Genomic DNA, 22,713 nt, shown 5'->3' on the forward strand with positions numbered 1-22,713 from the left:
GTGCCTAAGCAGGTGTCTGCTTTTTGCCCCAGGAGGCCTATACTGAACTTGAAGGCACTGACTAATAAACCAGAAATGCATACATGGAATAGATGATAAGATGATTTTTCTGCTGGGTAGGCAATTATTAAATAATTTAGTTAATTTAATTTTCAAAATAACTTCCATGTGAGTATTCCCAGTGCTTGGAATCTCTACCCTAATAAATTACTCACATAGTTAAATCTGCATGTAAGCATTCAAAAATAACTTTTGCCAAACTTGAAGATGCATAAAAAAATGAAAGAAAAAGAATCCACAATTTTTAGAGATCAACGTGTTATGTTTCTTTTTGAGCTATTCTTATTCTAATCCCTGTCTACACACAGGTAGAGGTGCCATGTGGATGTGTGTGCATGTATGTATGCATGCATTGTTATTACCAAGAGAGGAAAAAGTAACATACAACTGCATTGCCTCAGTTCTTTTCTTGCATAAGGTGAAGTTCAACACAGGTTGAACATACTATGACTCCTTATACAATGAGGCAAACTTAGAGCAGCTTGAACAACATCTTTTAAACAGAACTTAAGAGACTTGGTTTCTCTGTTTACTTCCCCTGCCACCTGCCAACCATTCCCTGGCCCTGCTCAGTTAAAAATTAACTTAATATTTACATGCAAGTTGAACAGACATTTGGCGTCTCTCTAAGGAATAAATTTATACATCTTAAACCAAGCAAACTGCCATAAAACACTAAGCAGTTTCATTTGTTGCTGAAGTGTAGCTTTAACAGGCATGTTTTTAATCTCTAACTTTTATTAGGCAGAAGTTTTGTCCTATGTAGCTTTTGCATCAAGCCAGTTTCTAAGAAAAAAGGAAATCCATAGAAAATGATTAGACCATTAACAAGACTGGACAAAAGGCGGTATTATTTACCCTTGGAATATTTTTATTCATAATTTCAGAGAACAGAAAGCCTTAAAATGGGGAAGGCAGCCACACCAATGAAGAAAACTATGGGTGAAGACTGCTTTGATCCTCCTATACCTCTACTGTAAAAAGAGGGTATTATCAAACCAATATTTGGCTACAACACATAAGAGATTACTTTATTAAATTGTTCTTTGCTACACTTAATTCCTGTGCAATGCAAACTTTGATCAGCTTCATTTTATTTATGGGAGCTACCTGTAACAACCATTCTCTTACTGACAAAAGGCAAACACCATACTACGTTGTGTTCCTAAAATGGAAATCTTCATAAAAATCCCCTTCCACCACTCTCCTGTCCCCCCACCTGGGCAACTGAAAGGATAAAAGCAAAAGACACTTGTACCTGTTTGTAGAAATCAGCAGAAGGAGATGATCTAGACCTCTCATGGGTGTACTGTGCTTTCTCATGTTGTTCGTGGCCTGCATCAAGAATATTATCAGCTGAACGGTACCTCCCTGAGTTCCGTGGCTCTATCGGCTTCCGCTGCTCCTTCCATGACGCCTCATACTCTGCAAAGGTTCCCAGGCGCTGCAGCTGCTCAGATTTCACAATCCTATCAGCAGCCTTACTGCTGCTACTATGGTGGACGTTATCTTTTGCAGCATGTACAGTTTCTAGTCCAAGAGAGGCTGCCCGACCTCTTCTCTCATACCATGACTCCTCTCCCTCCTGTCCACTGTGAACTTTCCTATCTGGCTTCTCAGGCTGTCCCTCAGCTAGACTACAGGGAGCTGGTTTCTGTAGTGGTCTCCTTTGTGCAGGCTTACTTGTTTCTTCAAAAAATTTCCACCTGTCTGCAAATGAGCCCAGGGCTTCTTCAGATGGATTTGGACAGCAGTGAGCACGGCACTCATCCTCCATCATTCCCACCTCATTCATCTTCTCAGGTTCAGAGTAAGACTTCATTTTTTGCTCTGTTGTGAACCTCTTCCTGGCTCCGATGCGAGAAACGTGATGAGTGCCACTCCCTGTGGGGTTCGGTTTAGCTTGTGTAGCCTCGAGGAATCCAGACACATCTTCAGAAACCAAAGCCAATAATGAACAGTTGTAACTACCAGTTTTCCGCTCGGGTGACCTGGGTAGATATTCGGTGGGGCTGGGCTCCAAGTCCCGCCGTTTGAAGGATGTTGCCCTCAGAACCCTGGCCTGGGCCTCCTTGAGGTGATCTTTGTAGGTGGTGGTAAAGTTAGCGTCTGGGGGGACAGGGACATTTTCTGCTGAATCTGGCTTCCAGGTCTCGCTGCACTCCTCTGTTTCAGATGACCCTACTAACGTAGCAGTGCTTCTACTTTTCTGCAGCTTTGCTCTTCTCATTTGGATCTCATTTCTCAGGGTTGTTGCAAAACGATCACTTCTTCGTGCCTGTTTAGACAAGTGAGTGTCAAATGAGGTCTGTCGCTCTGTTACCACTTCTGAGCTGTTGTTAGATTGCTTTTTCCCTTCCTGAGTTAAGGAGTGCAACATTGGGGTCTTCTGAGGAGAAATCTTGCTACTCTCATCTTTCCCCCACCTAAAATCTTTCTGAGTAGATCTTTTTTCAGTGGTAAGGACACAGCCCTTTACATACTCCTGTTGACTATACCTGGTTTCACTTTCCTCAGAGCTGCTCTCAAAGTTTTTCTTTTGTACAGACTTTTCAGTGTGATCGGGTTTTCTAGCTTCTTCTACTACAGCACACCTAGCATCCCCGTCCAAAGGGTGATGACTGCCGTTCTCACACCCTTTCAGTGAAGATTCAACAGATTGTTGAGGTAGATAGTATTTTGGTTTTTGGACCACTGTGACAACTGCAAGATTTTCTTGAGATCCGAGGGGTGGATCAGTCCCCACTCCAGGTTTCCAGCTCTCATCCTTGAGTTGTAGTGGCTTTGAGCTTCCCTGAGCAGGCTGTTTTACCGTCACACAGTAATAGCGACTTTGTCCAGTGTTGTCCACCTTCTGTTCAGCAGCACTGTTCAAAGAAGAGGAACTGCTGGGGAGCCCAGCTTGGTTTGGACTGTAGCCATGAGAATGATCTGTAGGTGACTCCTGAATCCCACTATAGGACCGATAATGTTGCTGATCTTTAGGCGCAGCTAAGATTCTTGCATTGTGAAAAAAAGTGCTTTCATCACTGTACTGGTGCTGGTGGTGGTAACTGTAAATAGGCTGTGCAAACCGAACATCAGAGCTGGACAAGGATGACTGCAGTTTGTTCACAGTTTCTGCATTACTGTTGTACCTTTCACCAGCTGAACAAAAAGGGTGTTCTGAACTGAGATCAGATTTATAATTTGAGCTGCTGACCCTCCTGTCACATGTCCTGGAGGGCCACCGCTGCTGCTCCACAGTTTCCAAGCTCCAGTCATTCCTGGGCTGAGACCGGTTCAGGGCTGTGAAGTGCTGCGTGCTGGCACCCTCTGAGTAACCAGGGCCATGGCCTTTCTCATGGCCTTTGGTAGCAGCAAAGCTGTCACTACGAAGTGGTGGAGGTGGGGGGGGAGGAGATGAAGACTTATTCTTATCAGGAACATACCACACAGGTCCAAAACTGGATCTCCCAGAGCTGGTGAGCTTGGCATCGGGGTGCTCCTCTATTCTAGGACTTTTATTGTTCTCATATTGGATGGGAGCTGGCAAATACCCGGGTTTTTCCTCTATTCCACTGCTGTCATTCAAGAACTGGCCTGACTTGCTTCCATGCTTAGAAGCCTCCCAGTGGCCTACTTTGTATAGCATGTTCTCTGTCGAAGAAGTGTCTGTGTTGGACAGAGTGTGGTCAGGGGTGCTAGAACTTGTAGAGAAAGACCCGTAGGCTGAATCCCGCTTACTTTGGCTCCCTAGATGATCAATGCTACTATTAGACCTTGCAGAAGAAAGTCTTCCGTACTGGGCTACTTGTGGAGTGTGGTCCCAGCTGTCCATACTTCCCAAAGAGCTGAATTGGTCAGAAGTGCGATGAAGACTTGACTGATCCCAGGAGTTTGACAGGTCATGAGAAGAACAACTATGGCTGGAAACAAACAAAAAGCCTCAGGGTAAATATGCCAGTCAAAAAATGCCACAACATTATTATAAATATACAGCCACCAATTTTACTAAAATTGGTTAAGATCTATCTGCATAGTAGCTACTCAAGACAATCTATAAGAATTGGAAGTTTGAACACAAAGTCAGGGCTTTATACTCTGCCACTGACTCAAAGCTTGAAATTTGACTAACTCAACTTCCCCTTCTAAGTTTACCAGTAAGTAATACCCTTTTATCTCTTTGAAGGCTCCCCTCTCCCTCTGCAAGTCGTTTTTTCTGATTTTGCTTTTAGACAAATTAAGTTTGGGCTCTATTAGCTCTCTCTTTCCCAGGACAAACCAACTTATTTTTCAGCTTATTTTCCAGGCATCCTGACTCTTACAGTGATTAAAACTCACCTACTTCCCTGTTCATCTTTAGTGATCTTACTATAAACTTCTTCAGCCCATAAAGTTATTGCCTTGTCCTGCTTATCCAAATCTGCCCATTCATTTTTTAATTTCTACACGGTTTCTAAACAGAGGTTCACTAAAAACATTTGCTACAAATGCCATCATTTATAGTTCTGAGCCGTGACATGCACCTTACCAATACAGTTGCAAACCACTCGCAGGTTGACACCTTTACAGCAGTATCATCATTCAGTTCTGCAACACTGACAGGAAAATGATAGGAGAAGATGCCGGAGCAATGTAAGCTTTGCATGGCCAAAACTAAACTTCTGACCTTCCTTCAAGAATCCTTCCTGCCACCAGTTCCCCTTGCTACCTTTTCCTCTATAGAAACATTATCCTTGATACTGTGCTTTCTCTAGATAATTTGCCTAGGACACTATTTCAAAATCTTGCTGCTTCTGTTGATTTCCTACCTAATCAGTTTTGTTCTGTTTTCTTTCTTTTCTTTCACAGCACTCACCTCCTGTCAATCCAACACACTGATACTGGGATAACAGTCTCTCCAATTATTCTCATCACATCTCCCTGTTTGAACTTTACTGGCAGCTACTCCTGTTTTTATATACCAAATTCAAATTCTTGCCCTTGCATGCAAAGCCCCTTGGTAGAAATCCCAGAATTATTCCACTTCCCTGTAGCTATAATTAAATGAAACATCTATCAAATCTTGTGCAGTAAAGAAACCTGTGAAAGCTAGCAATGAAATTAGATTAGTCCACATAAAATATACAAAGAGTGATATAGATCTTTTTTTCTGTCAAAAATATTGCAAAGGTCAACTCAACAGTTCTTTGGAATTCAGCATTAGCACAGTAATTGTTCTTCTCCCCCCATCTACTACTGTAGCCTTTGTAACTTTTTTACACAACATGGTCAGAAGCAATTTATGTGAAAAAAGAGAAGGTATACTTGTGCTTATTTTCTAAAAGCATTTTATTGACAATATGCACTAAGACAGACCTCATCTTGTGGGTTTTTTGTTCTTTCATTCTTTTATTTTCAGAAATCTAAAACACCTTGCTGACTACTTAAAAGGATCTTAATTGTCATCTTGGGCAGATACTGGGTTCATGTAAAAAGTGTCTTGGGTCACTAATAGAATCTCCCTTGTTAATGAAGAATGTAGGGCATATATTGCTATGAATTGCTGTTATTTCTCCTTCAGCACTAAGATATTTTGGCACTGATTAAAATAAAGATGACACTCATGCAGCAAAGCCTCAATTTACAAGTCTCATGTAGATCTGCTGGTATCAAATGTGAAGCAGGTATTATCAGCCTAAGAGGTGAAAGCTCCGTTAGGAAATGCCTAACAGAAACTCGGCAGATGCAGCAAAAGCTTCAAAGACAGGACAGGAAAGTTGTTGGTGGTGTGCTACTGCAAAGTCTTTAACCGCAGGGCAATCACCCCATGAACCCTGACATGGAAGAGAGTACAAAAGCCATTTCTCTGCCACAGCCTGGCAACCCAGGATATCCTTGTCTCAATGTTTTTGTTTAGAGTGGATTCACAAAAGCATCTACACTGCTGGTCAATGTCTGGCAAGTAAAGTCGAAGAATAATCTACAAACACCAACCTTGACTATTATGACTAATAAGCACACTTTCCCCACCAAACCCTGGGGCATGAGCTTCTGCTTTCGTGCCCTCCCAGAAATGACATCATCTCAGCAAATCAGACCACATGGGATTACAGACCAGATGTATCTGACCCTAATTGCCCCAAAACCTCAGTTTAAGCAGCCTTACCAAAGCATACCCACACCAGAACGAAGTTGACGAGGTTATTAAGTTTCAACTGCACACCCAGGGGCATGAAAAAAAACCTGTAAGGTCCTCTATTATATCCTACTGGAAGAAAATGCAGGGTCTGAACTTTCGGCAATTTAAGACAGCTCATATCCATAACTCCCAGAAAAGTGCACTCAGCCTTAGTCTAGAGTGGGCTAGAAAAGCCTGCATCCATGTTGTTAAGATATGACTTCAGTAAAAAAAGAGAGCAGAAGACTCACAGAGGGAAATTAAAGCACCAAAAGCTTACAAGGTCCTGGAGCGGGGGGGAAGAAAGGGTGGGGAGGGAAGTAGACTGTGTGGTTCCAATTTACAGCCTGGGTTTAAACCACGACAAAGGTCTAATGCTCTAGCCTTGAGTGAGAGGCACTTACACCAGTCAGAACTACCCTCTCTCCTACTGATACTCCTATGTATCAGTGTAGATAGAATCCCTTATGGTCTGTTTTCCTATGGTTTCATGCACCTTCTCAAAAGTCCAAATTCAGTAGGCTGGCAAAAAACCCCAAAACATCCCTTCCTCCCCCATCCCAATTTGCCTGTAGCTTAATCTAGTATCAACCTAGGTAGTAAGGACAATTTTCAGAGGGTTGTTTTGTTCAGCCATGCCCCACCCCACAACACACAATATCCAGATAAATCCTTCCTTGGAAGGGTGCAAAAACATCTCTTGCTCCTCTCTGAACTCTGGTTTTACAAGTGATTTAGTTTCCACACTCAGAGAGAAAATGAAGGCGCGCACATGCAGGGGATTTTAGGCTGTGAATACTAATCTCAGATGCTTAGCTCAAGGAAGGACAAGAAATTCCAGAAATAGCTGGAGGATGGGATCCTTAGGCTAGAAATATTCCCTCCTCACTCTATTTCTAGTATCTTCTTGCATACTGCTGCTTTCAGCTACTGACTGCTGTGTCTCTGGTTCAGCTTAGTGCTTCACTTAGAAGGGCACCGTGCTTCTTGGTTTTGTGAACTGTACTTTGAAAATGGGGAACCTCTGAAGCTGCTCACCTTTTCTTTTTGCAGAATCCCTCTCTGCAACTGGGATTCTCAAATATCCAAGTCCTTGGCCTGGCACTCTGGGAGTGCTAGGCCTCCAGCAGCCCCAGTATGAAGTCAGCTCTGCCACTGAAACTGTCTTGAGCAACAGACATCAGGACTAACAGATCTCCCAAATACACCACCTTTCAAGTGAGCAGCACAGGTGGGCAAGGGATTCAGCATGGCAGCACCCTGGCAACCCTGGTGTTACACTGTGCTAAAGCCACTAAATATTTCAGCAGCATCTGAGAAAGAATTTGCCTTTTTTATTAATATTGACGTCTACCAGCAGTTGCTGCTATTTCTGATGTGTGGGGGAAGAGGATCGCCCTATTCCCCTCCCCCTTTTCTTTTACACTCACAATTTCCCACCCAAAGCTCATTTTCAAACTGGCCTTGAACCAAATTAATACCTTTTTTAATATCGTGATTAGCCCGGCTCCTATAAAATCATGCTTTGAGGTGTGTCACTTTCACTAGATAAAAGGACAATTATCAGGAAGAGCAGGAAGCATATACTGACTTACAGCGCATTTAGAAGACTCAGTAGTCTGAAAGCAGAAGTATCTGAGAGCTCCTGATGACAATGCTATAAAGGTCTTACAAATTTTGGAATTTTGTTTCTAGGTGCAAGGAATTTTACTTCAGTAAAAAAATCTTTAAACCTTTTCTGTCTAAATGTTAATACACTCACACTTTATTCAAGAGCAGATAGCAAGTTATTTTAAAAACAGTAGAGAGATTCCAAAGAAAACAAATGACGTAAAATGATTGTAAAAATCATTTTACAAACTCAAAGTATTTTTCAAAGTAAAAGAAAATCTTAAAGTATTAATGTTCTTCTATTATGATAAATTAACACCAAGAAATAATGATGAAGAACATACAGCAGTCAGTACAGGAAATGCAAGCCTGCTTTCCAAACTGGGATTGTGCACCAGACTTACTTTCTTTAAGGTAAGCATAACTATGGGCCAAAGGGATCTAAGAAGAAAAGCAACAAAAGAAAACAGAAAACCAAAACACAGAAATCCCTCATGAAAATGCTGAAGAATGTCACCTATGAGCAGGAAACAAGCAAGAACCTGTCACCAGACACAAACAGGCATTGCCTGAAAGCTTAACGTTTCACAACTAAAACTGCATGGGTGCCAGCCCTTCTCCCCCAGCGCTGAATGAGACTTAACAAATATCAAGGTGCTTTAAACAGGGACTGAAAATCACTGGTCTTATCACCTCTCTACATGAGCAAGAACACAGCTGTAATGCAAATCAGATTACAGAAAGTCAGTTCAGCTAATAAAACCAGTAACACCTTCAAATCCAACAATGAAACATTATGCACCCTCCCTTTAGCAAAAGGCTTTTTAATAGTTTGAAACAGTATTTTCAGTTTCTTCTCTCCTTACTATTTCACTTTCAGAAGGTTAATTTTGATTGTTTCTTTTTGCTCACAAAGGCTTAAGATTTTACCAGTGGACACTGAAAGTAAATGCAGAGCAAGAAACATAACCTTTTGACTGCCTTTAAAGCTAGTGTCTTACCTTTCAGTCACACGCACATATCACATACTGTTCTGAAATCCACTCATCCATATGTCAAACTTCCCATGGTCCCCCTTCAAGCATTGGAAGGACAGGCAACACTAAAGACATATAATAGAACGATTCTGCATTTGTTGTTTTAAGAAAACACTCAACAACATGATCTATGTTCTTACTGTCTCGTCGTGGAAGCTTACTGTGTGTAACTTCAGCAGAGACTCACCTTGCATGGTAGCGCAAGTGCCAGGAAGCGCAGGCATTGGAGGAGGAAAGGTGTGACGTGGCTGTCTCGGGTTGACTTTCTGTAAATTTGGTTGCATGCCAGGAGTGAGGCCTGCAGGCTAGGTCATTTCTCCTGCAAACGAGAGAGGTAAAGTGTAGTGGTTTAGTGCAAGCAGTTCAGTAAGGTGATACGCGGCAAAAAATCTACCAGGGCAGTAGTCAAACGTTACACAGGTAGGACAGAGGAATGATGACTTTTTTAGACAGCACATGAGGCGACCTTCTACATGCATGCCAGTTTTGAAAAGACACAAGAATTCCTTTAAAATGCTTGAGATGCAGTGAAATGCCAAATTTCAATACTCTCCAAGGTCTGTGCTTGGGTGGTTTGGTTTTTTTTGTTTTGCTTTGGGTTTATTTATTTTGGGGGTTGGGTGGTTTTTATAAGGGGCAGAGACAGGCAAACAAGTACCTGACATGTATCCAGAGCTTTAACAGTTAAAGCTAATACTGAAGACTTATGACTCTTTTGCAACATGACAACAGTACAGTAGCACTTTGGCAAGGTTTTACTGTAGTAGGTAGGTGCTTATGGGAGGAGAGGACAGAGTTAATGACAAGAAGGAATAAAGCCATGTACATTGTTTCAAACACGTTAGTAAGAGTGACATAACTAATAATTTTAACTCCAGCCAAGTTCTGCTTCAGCTCTTAAACTGGCACGCCAGGTATGCAGGATTTTTTTAAGAATACATCCCTAAAATAGTTCAGCAATTCATCTACGTCCCCAAATATCTACTTGGATATCATCTCCAAACGTACATGCTCGTGTAACTGAAGGGATCCGTTTTAAGAAATACAACAGTAAATTGTTAGAGCTCTGTACCTTGCAAACCTTTCTGCAAAACTGCTTAACACTCCTCTGCCCCCTCCTCCTGTTCATTCAGGAGTTAATAACAGCTTGCACTTCCTTCCAAGGACTTCCTGTTTGTAACACCTCTCAGCACTCATGAGATAAGTGCATTCCTTTCCCCCTCACATTACATAATCCTTCTGGGTGGAATTCAGCAACTTCTGTTTCCATAAGCAGATGCTGAGCACAGGCCATTTGTCTAGACCCTCTCAATCACCCAGGAATGAAGCAGGAACTTCTTCAAGGTAATTCATCCTTCCCTTCTCTTCAGCTCATCCTGGAGAAAGCGTAATTTAAATTTAGACAAGGTATGAGAGGAGACAAATCCCATCCCTCCAAGTCACACTCCGAAACAAACACTTACAGAACCTTAGCTCTCGAAGATTTTTTTATGTACTTAGCTATTTCACTTATGTATTTATGAAGTTTATTACTGCAAGGTTAAGTAATTTGTCTAAGCTACAAAAGTAGTCTGCTAAGCTGACAAAGTGTTCCCTATCTTCAACTTGAACTCTAAAGGCAGTTCTACATTTTTTCACCAATTCCCCCATTTTATAAACTTGAGCTATCAGCCAGCCACTGGATTTAGAGAACAAAGCTAAAGCTCATTATAAACCCAGTATCTTCAAAACAGGTCAAATATGAGTACATGTCTTTTTGCAGTGCATTCAGGAAGATCTGATGAATTCAATGATGGATTGCCTTTCCAAACTCTGCATGCAGGACTAAAAAAGGAGAATAATATTTCTACAGCGAAACTGCAATTTCACTAACTGTAGCATCATTACTGCAGCTGAAAAAAAGAAGTAATTGTTTCCATAAACAAAAGCCTACTCTTCTCAGCATGACAAAAGAGGAAACAGCTAAGCAGAGCATCACTATGTTGCTCTTTCTTGGTAGGAATTGAAATTCAGAGGGAGTGGAGAACCCCGAATACCTTCAGTGCAAACAAGTGCAAAAGATTCTGCTCAGCCACGTGATGCTGGGCTCCAGACAGTCCCTGCATACTCCAAGCCTATGTTCAGGTATGGAAAAAAGCCCCATTCCACTGTTCAGCTGTGCAGAACATAACAAGCGTTTGTTCCCCTCACAGCTCACCTCTAATGGTATTGATACCAGCTTGGCAAACCACAAATGCCTATTTAGGCAAATTCAACAGACCTCCTAGGCATCAATTCAGCAAAAAGGTTTATCTTTTATGAGACAATTACTCTTCTATGATGCACTACTAAGGAAGCACAAGACTAGAAACTAACACAACACAATGGAGAGCAAGGAAAGGTTGGGAAGAAGGCTTCTGTGATGGTTTGCTATAGGCTTGGCAAATGGTAGAAGGAATCCAAACAGCGGGAAGGAACAGAAGGGATGCAGTTATTAAGTCAGTACTGTACCTCATGGAACTTCTCAAGATCTTCATAAGATAGTTCCTTGCTATGTGAACATCATTTTCAGATGGCATATTCTGTGCTACAATATCCACCACCACTTTCATCTTCCTGAGCAGCCAAGCAAGGGGAGGAACAGACCGGACTGAGTTGTGACGTGAGGCAAGTCAAATGGACAAGAACTTACAAGTTCTGTTTCTTTTTTTCTTTTTTTTTTTTGTATTTGTGAACACACATATATTTTGAGACTTTTTTTTTTTTTTTCTAGATGTAATAGTCTGAACAGCCTGAACACACTGGTGGGATACCTAGAAGGTGGAATCACATAGATACCTGTTTTTGTTGAAATTGACAACATGACTAAAAATTAATTTACTGTACATAGTCAACAGTGCTTTCTGCTGGATTCTCACCAGCAGAATTTAAATTACAAAATTTAATTACATTTACTGGGTCCGGCACTTCAAGAAACATTTTCCTTTTCTAATAAGTGGAGTACAGCATGAATACTGATTCCAAAACTCAGCACAAATGTGTAGAAGGACTGGAGAGAAAAGATTAAAAGACTCAAAACACGAATATTTTGCAGGCAACTAAAGATGCTGGAAGCTGAGCATTTATATTCTAATGTAATAGCTCTGTATTAATTCTGAGTGACAGAATGAGATCATCTGAACATACAACCCAGAAAACCTCTTGCATAAATGGAAGCATTAATAAAAGCATTTCCCTGAGAGTGTCTTTCTACCAGTGTTTTTACAAAAGCTGCTGGAAGGAAAATGCTGGTAAGCTTTGACGATATGATAGAAAGGGACACCTCCCCCCCACCCCCAATTTCTACTGACTATAAGCAGTCCATTAGATAGTGGTCCCAATGACATGTGCATGCAAATTCTTTAGCAATAAACCAGCCTTTCCGATCCAGTTTTTCAGAATAAATTTGGTCTTTTTTATTTACTGCTTGGAAGTCATTGAGAATGACATTATGAATTTCACAGGCTACAGAGTTCAGACATACTCGTTTAGATTGCTGCAGCAGTACTGAGGAGGTTGACTGGATAGGGGGGAAAGGGAGTAGAGAAAAAATGTACTTCCTTGACCAAGAGAGAAAAACAATTAAACTGGACAAGCAGGTTTACCTGTAAACAACTAAAGTCAGAAAAGTACCTTAAAAATGAAAAGCAGACAGGAAATTGGATAAAGTTGCAGTTTACCAAATCTTTATTTTCAATTTACTGAATCAACTGAACTACCTCAGTACACAATAATATTAATGAATATGAGCCATTTCCTCTGTTTTTAGACACATTCTGAATTCCTTTAGTAAAGGTTCAGATAAAAGGTCAGCAGGCACAGCAGACGCATGCATTCCCCCTCCTCACTCAAATTTGCTTTACTGTTATCTACCAAAGAGCACCCTTGTGGTAACCCGCTTGCAGCTGGAGTCTCACAGGAAAAGGACAGGCAGTTCCAGGGACCTCGAAGCCATTTCTAGGGTTTACTTGTCTGTGGACGTTTGGTTCCAGCCCTCTGCTGAACAATCTGAGACTGCTGGCTCCCACAGACGTGTAAGGCTGTACATCTTCCTTCACTGCAAGCAGCAGCAGCTACACATGGCAGAGGCTTGTGTGTTGTTTCTGAAATGGAAACCTGGCTTTTCATCCCTCGTTTGTCTTGTTACCGGCCCCTTTAGCTCAAAGGAGTGGTTTTAAGAACAGCAGTGGTGATATACCCACACAAGGACACTCTGGCCCATCTCAAGAACAAGGTAATGAACATCTCCTATGGGGATTTTTCAGGTAAGACTTTGGAAATGTGAAAATGGACAAGAGTCATACTAATGGGGCATTCTACCCAGGCCTGCTCAGCCACCTCCCCTTTCAAAGGCTATCTGCTGTTACTTCAGGTCCTTAGAGTGCCTGAAATTCACCGACCCGTATGCCTGCTTTTCACTTTGAACCTAAGCAACTGTTCAAAAAGGCTGAGCTCGGCTGGCGAAAAGAGGGGATCAGGAAAGCCCCCACCGCTGGGTGTCACCACAAGGAGGGTTTAACCCCTCCCCGCGCCGCGCAGCTGTCGGCGGCTAACGGCAGGCGCGCAGGACCGCACGGGAACGGCACTGCGGCGCCCCCTGTCGCATACAGGCGGCACCGCGCCCCCCACAAGAGGGGCTCTGTCGCCTCTGAAAGCTCCCTCAGCGCTCCTGCCCGCTTACGGTCTCCTACTGTCAGCATCCCTCATCCCAACGAACCCTTCCTCAGGACAATACCGTGGCACCGCGTTCTGCGACCCCGAAACATCCCGTGGGTAGTACGTATTTTCTGTTCAGACTGCAGAACCCACGGCACCGCTTCAAATCAGCAGTCCGCACTCATAGTCAGGGCTCCCATGGCACACCTAACCCCAATGGGCATTCAGTGCCAGTCCTTGCAAGTGCAATGCTTCCGGCTGTTCAGATGTATCAGCTGCACCAGGAAATAAAACCAAAGTTCAGACAAGAATTCACGAGTTTCATAATTTGTCCATGCCCGTGGCAGGGGGCTGGAACTAGATGACCTTTAAGGTCCCTTCCAACCCAAACCTGTGTAGTATATGATTCTGTGATTCTATGATTCTACGATTCTACAATTTAAAGTGAAGGACAAGTCAGCGGCCTCTGTGAGAGCTGAACGGTTACACAGTGCCAGCACTAATTTTCAGTAAAAACTCTTGTACTGATGATTTATATTAAATACTGTTTTGAAAATTACACTCAGTTTTCACTCACTTAAGTTTCTACAGAACATTTTTGTTCACAAAGCTGCAGACCACTGTTTCACAGCATAGTCAATGCGTTTCACGATACAGCTTCCTTGCAAGCCCCAGAATGTGGGAACCAGACAATGTAGTTAAGCTGAACTACAGCTTTCCAAATGAAATCCTCCTCCTTCCCCAGGCACCAAGATGCAACTCCAGACTTTTCAGCAGTGAAGCAAAGCCTCTCTCCAGCACTTTGTTTTTAAAATGGCCCAAGTTCACATCTTCACAGTTGCAGCAGGAAGTCCAAACTACTTGCAGTCATTTTAAGCCTTGCATAACCAGGAATGTGTCCTGATTCCAGTGGTAGGTAAATCGCTGCAAGACTGCCCTGCCTGCATGCCAAGGATGCAATAATAGGGAAATGCAGAAAGGCTGCAGCACAGAGATAAAAATGGAAACTTACACGTGCTTAGAGGTCAAATGCACAGTTCATCGGCATTCTCAAGCAAGAAGCATGCTCACACAATGCACGTACCAAATGGCATGTCTCACAAGGTGCCCTCAGATTATTTCAAAACCAAATAAACCAAATCATGCTGCAGCTGTTTGTCCTACAGAAAATTTCCTCTCATACATCATTGAGAAGCTGGTTACAAACAGTGTTGCCCCACATCAGCCATGCAAGTTAACTACAAGCAGTTCAGTCCTTGGGATCTCCTCAGTGAGCCACTCATTCACTGTTTTTAGCCCACACAGAGAAAATGCCAAGAATTTGTAGTGACAGCACAGGTGCCCTTTCTTGTCCCCTTATAAATCCTGCATGGATTCATAGTTCCCAGCCTTCTCACCTTACCTCCTTTAAAGTAACACTAGGCTAGACATACCAACACTTCATTAATCAAATTTCTGTAAACCTGTAAGTGCTGGAGAAAAAAACTCCTTCCAAGACATTTTTTTTAATTATATTTTTCTTTGGTTCACCAACCTGTGCTTGATGGATTAAAATACATGAGAAGACCAACATAAAATGTAATTAAATGGATATGCAAAAGCCACTGTAAATAAAATACTAGATCACTCATTTAATTTATGGAAAGCATTTTTTTGATTTTTCCAGTCTTCTGAATCCTTGGTGGAATACAAAAGGGGATAAAAACCACCATGAAGCTGCAGTGGCCTCAGGGGCCTCAAATAAAAAGAAATCAACAACGTCACTATTTTTTATTCAAAAAAATAGTTTGTCTTTTTCCCTGCAGATTGTGAAGACCTCACCCAACTGCCAAACCTGGGAGCTCATGATTAGAACAAGACCATCTTTCTCTAAAAGGAAAAGATAAAATTGCTATCTGAACAAATCAAATACTTTTTGGAACGAGCACTTAGTACTGCAGGAGTCACTGACTTCCACAAAGACATTAGGTGTTCTCTCTCTCAGGCAACCCTACTCATAGAATTCAAATTACTTTATGTTACGCTAGTCACCAGTTGCACATCTATCTGCCAAGATAATACATCAATGAAGTATCTAAAATAAAACTATAAGGAATGTGAACAGCTTCTTGTGTCATGCTCAATAATTCAATACATCCATGATTTCTTCTAATCAGGGCTGAAATGGTTGTTATCAATTCCCACTTAAAAAAAGCTTTAGGTTAAGTGAAATCCAATCCTCTCCTTTCCCCTTGCCATTTTCAGTGTTGTCCTGCTTCCTGACATACCTGTCAGTATCTTTGGATGTAAAGAAAACCAAGAAATGGGCAAAAGTGACATTAAAAGGAGCACAAAGCATCCAAAACTTGAGGTTGAACAGTTTCCCTGAACACAGTTATTCTCCTACTTAATTTTCTTTGAAAATGGAGAAGGAGGTGGTATGTGTGAAAGAATATGAGAAAGTAGAAAACCACACAAAGTCCCCAACATTTTTCATGCAACAATTCCATATTAAAGGATCCCCTTCAAATTAAAAACTCTCACAATATATTTTGAAGTAAACCATCATTTTTGAATAATCAATTATTCAAAAAGTTATATACATACACATACATATATATGTCATATGTACATATATATACAGACACACATATATGCAAAATCATTTTTAAGGCTTTTCAAAATTCAAAATATGCCCACAACTCCTCTGTCCAGGTTGATAGTTTTGCACTTCAACCACTGGTTTCTGTCTTCCCAGTATACCAAAGCCTTGCTAAAACCTGACTCACAGTCCACTTTTGAATTGTCTCCCTGCTTCTTTCTGGAGCATCACAGACTGAAGGGCTTTGTTCCCCTTTTCTAATGTTGTCCTACTGCCTTTCACTCAGATTCAGCCTTGGAAGCCCCAGCTTCCTGCTGTCCTGGGGCTAGGCAGTAGCCATTCAAATGCTTTTCCTAAAGTACACAGTATGCCAGCATTCACACTGCCTATCCAGGAGATCCTCACACATCTTCTCGAGGAGGGACAGTAAATTCAGGCTTTGTTTGGGTGAGCCACACAGTGGCTGCATAAAACCCCTCTCTCAAAAGCTGGGAAACAGGGGATCTTCATAGCTGAGGCAGAAATATCAGGACTTGAAATTTTAGGTTAACTGTGTAGACATCACACCCTTACTTTATAGAGATTAAGCTTAAAATGTGTAAAATGCCTGTTCATGGTGAGTAATAAACCTGAAAAAGTACTGGTAAATATAATCACAGAAAGTATTTTAAGGCAATGCCTTTTACATCTGCCTTTACATGCCTTTTGGATCTATAATGAGCCTTTTAAAAACAACACACACCATCTCCTCTATTTCACACTCACTCCCTGAATACAAAAATTGCCCAAATGGAACTTTAATTGGGATGAAAATTTGTTGAAGGTTGTTATATATGAGGTATCTGCTGAAGATTAAATGGAAATGCTTTCACATCATAATTGTCAAATGCTGCTTAGATGAGATAAAAAACCCTAGTACACCAGCTCAACAGCCTAGGAAAGTGAATTTAAAGATGAAGCTAAATATCGGAAATCATCAACAGCAACATCACTGTTAGTTTGCAAACTGTGCACTGTTTTCCAAAATAAACACAGGAGGAATGACATATACAAGTTCTTATTACTACTGGCAACACTCGAACCATACCAGAGTTTTTGTTCCAAGACTCTGCTTCTGTATTACCAGCCGAACGAGCCCCATCTGCTTGCCAGAGCCACCATTCCTTGCTTATTAGCAGCTATTCTTTCTGGAAAATCCCCTTTGACATACTTCACTGGAATGAGATGAACCAATGATGAAAATAAATCAGCTCAGTATATGAAGAAAGCCTCTTCTCTGACCTCAGACAGCTGAGCCCCACTGCCTACATCCTCTTGCCCTGTGACAGCCACAGGCAAAAACCCCAGACATCCAAGACAGTGCACGTAATGTGCACAGACACATAAACCGCAGAAGATGATCAGTTAGTGAGAAAATTTGGTAGTCTACAGCGCCACTCATATATAGAAATCAAAAATAAAGAACAAAATTTTCATACAAGAAAAAATAATCAGCAGCCTTGTTACCCTAAGACAAATCTATGGCCACCCTAACTGAGAATACTCTTCAAAATTGAAATTATTTTGATGAGCAGAAAAAATTAAATGAAAATTGGGCTCCCAAACAACTTTGGAATCCGTCTTACTTATCAAAAAGTAAACTATTATCCTTTCTCATTAAAATGTACTGAAAACACATTATAGTTGAAGAAAATTGTGTCTTAATTAAGGAAAGCTGTTAACAACTGAAAAGCCATGAAGCAATGAACAAACCCGGTCTAACAGCAGTCTACTCAACTCCTTGCACCAAATTTTCATATCCTCATCTTCTGCACCAGCAGCAATTGACACAGCTCAAGCATCTCCCTGGAAAGAGCCACCAGCGCGATTTCCCCTGGAGCACCCTCACTGCTTCTGTCTTTATACCCTATCCTCTCCTCAGCCCCATTCCTATATTTGTTTGGGGTTGGCTATTCCCACCTTCCACTCTCAAGAACAAGGCAAGCTCTCACTTTCTGCAGGCCAGTTTATACACAGTCTTTTCCCATGTGTGTCTTTATGATGGCAGTCAGACAGGCTTTTTTGTAGATCTACTGTGGTTTCAGAAGGAAAGTTGCAATGACAGAAGATGGTGCTGCAGTCACTTAATGATAAAAGTTAGAACATGTAGGAAAACACTGAATATGTACCAAATCCAGCATATCGGGCTAGTTAATTATACTAGATTTAAGAGCTCTATCAGTGGCTGGTAAGAATTATTTAATGGCTTAGATAAACTGCCTTCAGAAATGACTTGGGTTCTTCAAGACCTAAGAGAAACAATGAAAAATACCACTACTGAAAAATACCACCAGTCAACAGGATCAGGAAGGGAATTCATTCAGAATGACAAACTAATGGCCAAATTTAGACTTCCTTATCCAAAAGCCGTTTCTACACGTCTGTGGAACTGTGCGGATAGTGGTGGCAGATAGAAATGCAGAAAATAATGCTATGTCAATAATACATTATTGGCAAAATTGTTCACAAAAAGGAACAGCTAAAGCAAATGAACTGCAGGAATGGTATTTAATGAAATAAAGTTTTAGAACAATAACAGATCTCCATTACCGACAACATAGTCCCTTTTAGCCAGAAAAAAACATTGGAATAAGCAGTGGAATCAACTCAACAGGCCCACATGAAGTCTTTTTGCTCATCTGTGTAAGAGCTTGCACTTGTTAGGTATTCACATATTGCCTCTCAAGTCTATTCTCAGCTTATTCTCAAAACACTTGGGATTCTCAAGTAATCTTCCAAATAAATACTAGCCACCTCACACAGCGTCTAGGACCCATTTATTCCAGCTTAGCCATAACTGAGACAAAAGATGAGTGCAATACTGTAGAAAAAAATTTCAATATCTTCCACGTTAACAAAGAACTGAATAAGGTTTTTATGCAGAAACTTTCCCTTGAGGCATCTCAGTCTCAGAAGGACAGCGGAGATTTGAAAGAAAAAACTGCTCCATAAAAAAAAGTAAAGTATTAGAGGAGCAAGGAGGAGGGTGTGGAACAAAACCTCCTCTTCTGGAGCAAAACCTCTTCTGGAGCAGCCCCTTCTGAACTACACGTACAAGCATTTATAGTGCTTCCACTGATTGTGACACTTGGAGATAGCTGTGCAACTGTAAATCACACTGTGATATATGGCACTGTTTTTAAAAAGGATTTTTATTGTCATAACAACTCTTTTCAGATTAAAACAGACATTAGAGTTTTGGCACATTACAGAACTCATAATTTGGGCATAAAATCTCAGCTGCCTTGACGTGTTAGGGGCCCAAGGTGGTTAAAGTTGCTCAATCACCTTCTGAGGCAACTTCTCTCTCCTCACCTCCCAGGGGCTGCTCAAGTTCCAGGTGAAGAAGTTAATTGTTCAAATCCAAGTTACATTCCCTTCTTAATCTCCAACTGATGACTGCAGCTGTAACAGCATTGTAACAAGAAGCAGAACAACTTTTAACATGCATTCATATTCAATTTCTTCATTGGAAAGGGCAGATATTTTCCTGCAACTTCTTGGAGCATGAGCTCCTCTCCTCCTATGCCTGTGTTAATTTGGGCCCAGTCTCTCCAACATTTTGTGTAGAGACTCTTCACTGAAGTAGAGGGTATCTGCATGGCCAGGTGAAACACTGTGAGTGCTGTACCACTGTTAACAAGAGCCCCTACCAGCCTGCAGGGCTGCAGAACTGCACCTTACCCTGAGAAAGGCAGGGCCCTTCCATCCATCCCTAAAGATATGGGGGTTGTGGTGAGCCAAGTGAAAGCAGCTGGCTCCCCTTCTGAGGCTGGCTCTACAGCCTGTTTCATATCTCCTGACATTTTGTTCTGTCAGAAACAGAGCAGGATCCCAACTTCAATTCTCCAAAACCAAAACCTGCTGATAAGGACACAGTGGTTAAGCAAGACTAAGATCCAGCTGTTGGCCACAGAAGCAAGAATGGATGAAAATGAACTTTCTTCCCCTGCATCATCTCTGTTACAGGTGAGTATCTGGGTCATCCAGAGACAGTGATACACCTCTTCTTACTGCAAAGGGATTAGCAGCTATGCCTGGAAAAGACGGGTCCCTTTGTTCTCTGCACATAACACTGTACTTACAGGGTACACAGACCTGTCCGCGTCTCCACCCCTGTCCAAACCTTCCTCCCTCCATCACACACACAGAAATAGGGGGGTATGTCTGAATCCTGAAAATAGAGGGCTTAATTTCTTCACTCCTCTCCATAATATGAGACCCTTCCAGAACACAGACACCAGCCACGACTGACAGTTCACAAAAAGGAAATGCAGTGAATGCAATGGTATCAAACTGGCGACACCTCTGTCAAAGATTCACCCAGAGCAGCCACTTCCTCCCCTGCCCCACAGAAACAGCAGAGGACATGGACAAGTGGCTGTTCCCTGTGTCACTGGCCCCAAGGCAGCAGCTCCCAGAGCTGCCGGTCCAAGTCACTGGTCCAGGTGAAAAACCAAAACCCAACCCCTCTACTTAGCCTTTTAATTGCAACAATGCTTCCCCTCATTTGTATACTCTGGGAACACATGCAGACCTTATTCTGAGCAGATATATGACAGCCTTAAAACACATAAAACTACTAAGAGCTGGAAGTTTAAAAGTGACCAGACAACTCTGATTTCTGGCATTCCCAGAACAGAACTGATTTTGCTTAATGGATAATGTTCTTGCAGGCTTTGAGGCTTATTTTGCAGAAAGTGAACATGCCAAGATATGCACCCTATTTAACATCATTAGACTTGAAAGCTGGATTCAGTCACTTCACAGTAAAATAAAAGCTATTTTCCAAGCAAGATTGAAACCAGAATCCCTTCACAGCAATAACAACTCAAATCTTCAATAGATTATTTCTCTTCCAGTCCACCTCACAGCACTCCTTCAGATCTCAATCTTTAGGCACCCTAATTATCACCAAGAATAAGTTTTACAAGCAAGTCAATCTGGCAAAAATAAAAATAAAAAACCACAAGTTGAAACATGTGCCTGAATACAAAGAAATCAAATTGGAAACTACCTCCATGATTTTCCGAGGGCAGATCAGTTACAATGGATGACAAAATACAGGGAAAAAAGCTGTAGCTAATACTCATAAATAGTTAACTCCTACTCCTAAAGTTCGTGTGTAAGAAGCTGCAGGGGCTACCAGAATCCCTCTGAAGTGACTTAGTTTAGTAACTCCACTTATCTGTGCGCTCTTCCCACATAAACCAAGGTATGGATCCTGATGCAAGGTATCTATGGACAGTCTTACAACAAATAACAATATTATATTTACATGCAAGTTGTAACACTGGTGTTAGGGTGGTATAGAGCTCCCTTGGGAAGTTTAAACAGCCTCAAAGGATGGAAAAGATGTCTTTCACATCTCAAAAAAGGTCACTGAAGAAATCTGCGAAAGAAGGACATCAAATACTACATATCAGCTCCAAGTGATTAATGAAAGTATAGTATTTTATAGCTTTACTCAAAGTTCAGTGAGGTCAGCAGAAATGTGTGATGTGTTTTACGTGCCAACGCTCTGCTACGTATTATTATGCTTTACTATAAACCAACAGTAACCCTCAGAAGTTGACCATAACTCTTCTGGGATCCTGTCTCACAAATACAACAGGCAGTTCCTATCTGAGCAGCTCGTGCTGGAGGGAAGCTCCATTAGTCTCACTAGATTATGGATTTCTCTAATGGAGCTGGCTGTTCTGTCTGGTCACCACTAAGCAGCCGGAGACAGAAACACATCCTCAGCCCACACTGCTCTGGCACCCCACCTTCAGAGCATCTGTTCTTGAAGAGCAGGAAGAAACGACCGCCAGGCATTTGGCATTGAGAAAAAAGATCCTACTCTGGCGATTAATCATTTAAAAAACACTATCCCCCCCCTTCCCCTTTCCAAAACTGCATAAGACAAGTGTATTTAAAAGTTTTATTTTGTTTTGTTTTCCAGATTTGGTCACTACTGCATGTTCCACTCCTTCCCAAGGAGAAATCCCACGATCCCTTCTTTAGATTTACAGGGAGGAACAAACAATTTTGGTCTCACATGTTTATCAGCATACTGGTTTCCTCTTGCACTGTTCCGTAAAAATCCCCTTGCAACCTTGTGTAACCTCTGTGAATGCTGGCAAACTGCTCACAGCCTGGGAAACTTTTTCCACTGAATTTTCTTTTCACACCAATAAAACCTCAAGCCTGAAAAAACACTCAGGCCTCAACACCAACAGATGACACTGCTACTCCATTTGTCCTAATGATATTTGCTAGGATGGAGGGACCAGCCCAAGAAAATTAGCTGTATACTTCTTAAGAAAGCAGCAATTGCAAACCACCCCAGTGCATGGCCTCGCCGGGACAGGAGTGGTTTTGGTTAGCAACACAAAGCACACTGTATCCACGTCTGCGTAGCAACACAAAGCACACTGAATTCTGTGATTCTGTGACTCTATGAATCCAGTTCTGTGTGACAAACAGGAGGCAAATTGTCAAGCAAACCACAAAACACTCTTCTTGAGTTACCTCTCCCTCTTCCACAGCTCCCAGCTCCACTTCAGCAATCCTATTATGAAATTTTA

The 22,713-nt window shown here is 41.7% G+C and overlaps 1 protein-coding gene across 3 annotated transcripts in view; it reads right to left on the reverse strand.

The window, feature by feature from the left end:
- The window catches only part of SHROOM2 (shroom family member 2), a gene marked incomplete at both ends in the record, with an annotated part of 131,128 nt that overhangs the window by 43,558 nt on the left and 64,857 nt on the right, over nucleotides 1-22,713 (reverse strand). For 2 of the 3 annotated variants that reach the window (XM_080613349.1, XM_080613347.1), the window contains 2 exons: nucleotides 1,319-3,962; nucleotides 9,038-9,169. In XM_080613349.1, coding sequence (XP_080469475.1) covers nucleotides 1,319-3,962; nucleotides 9,038-9,169 — 2,776 coding nt within the window. Of the gene's footprint in view, nucleotides 1-1,318; nucleotides 3,969-9,037; nucleotides 9,170-22,713 lie in introns of all 3 variants that reach the window. The other variant, XM_080613348.1, reaches the window with a different exon arrangement.

The sequence above is a fragment of the Psittacula echo genome, assembly GCF_963264785.1.
Source record: "Psittacula echo genome assembly, chromosome: 3".
Taxonomy (NCBI): domain Eukaryota; kingdom Metazoa; phylum Chordata; class Aves; order Psittaciformes; family Psittacidae; genus Psittacula; species Psittacula echo.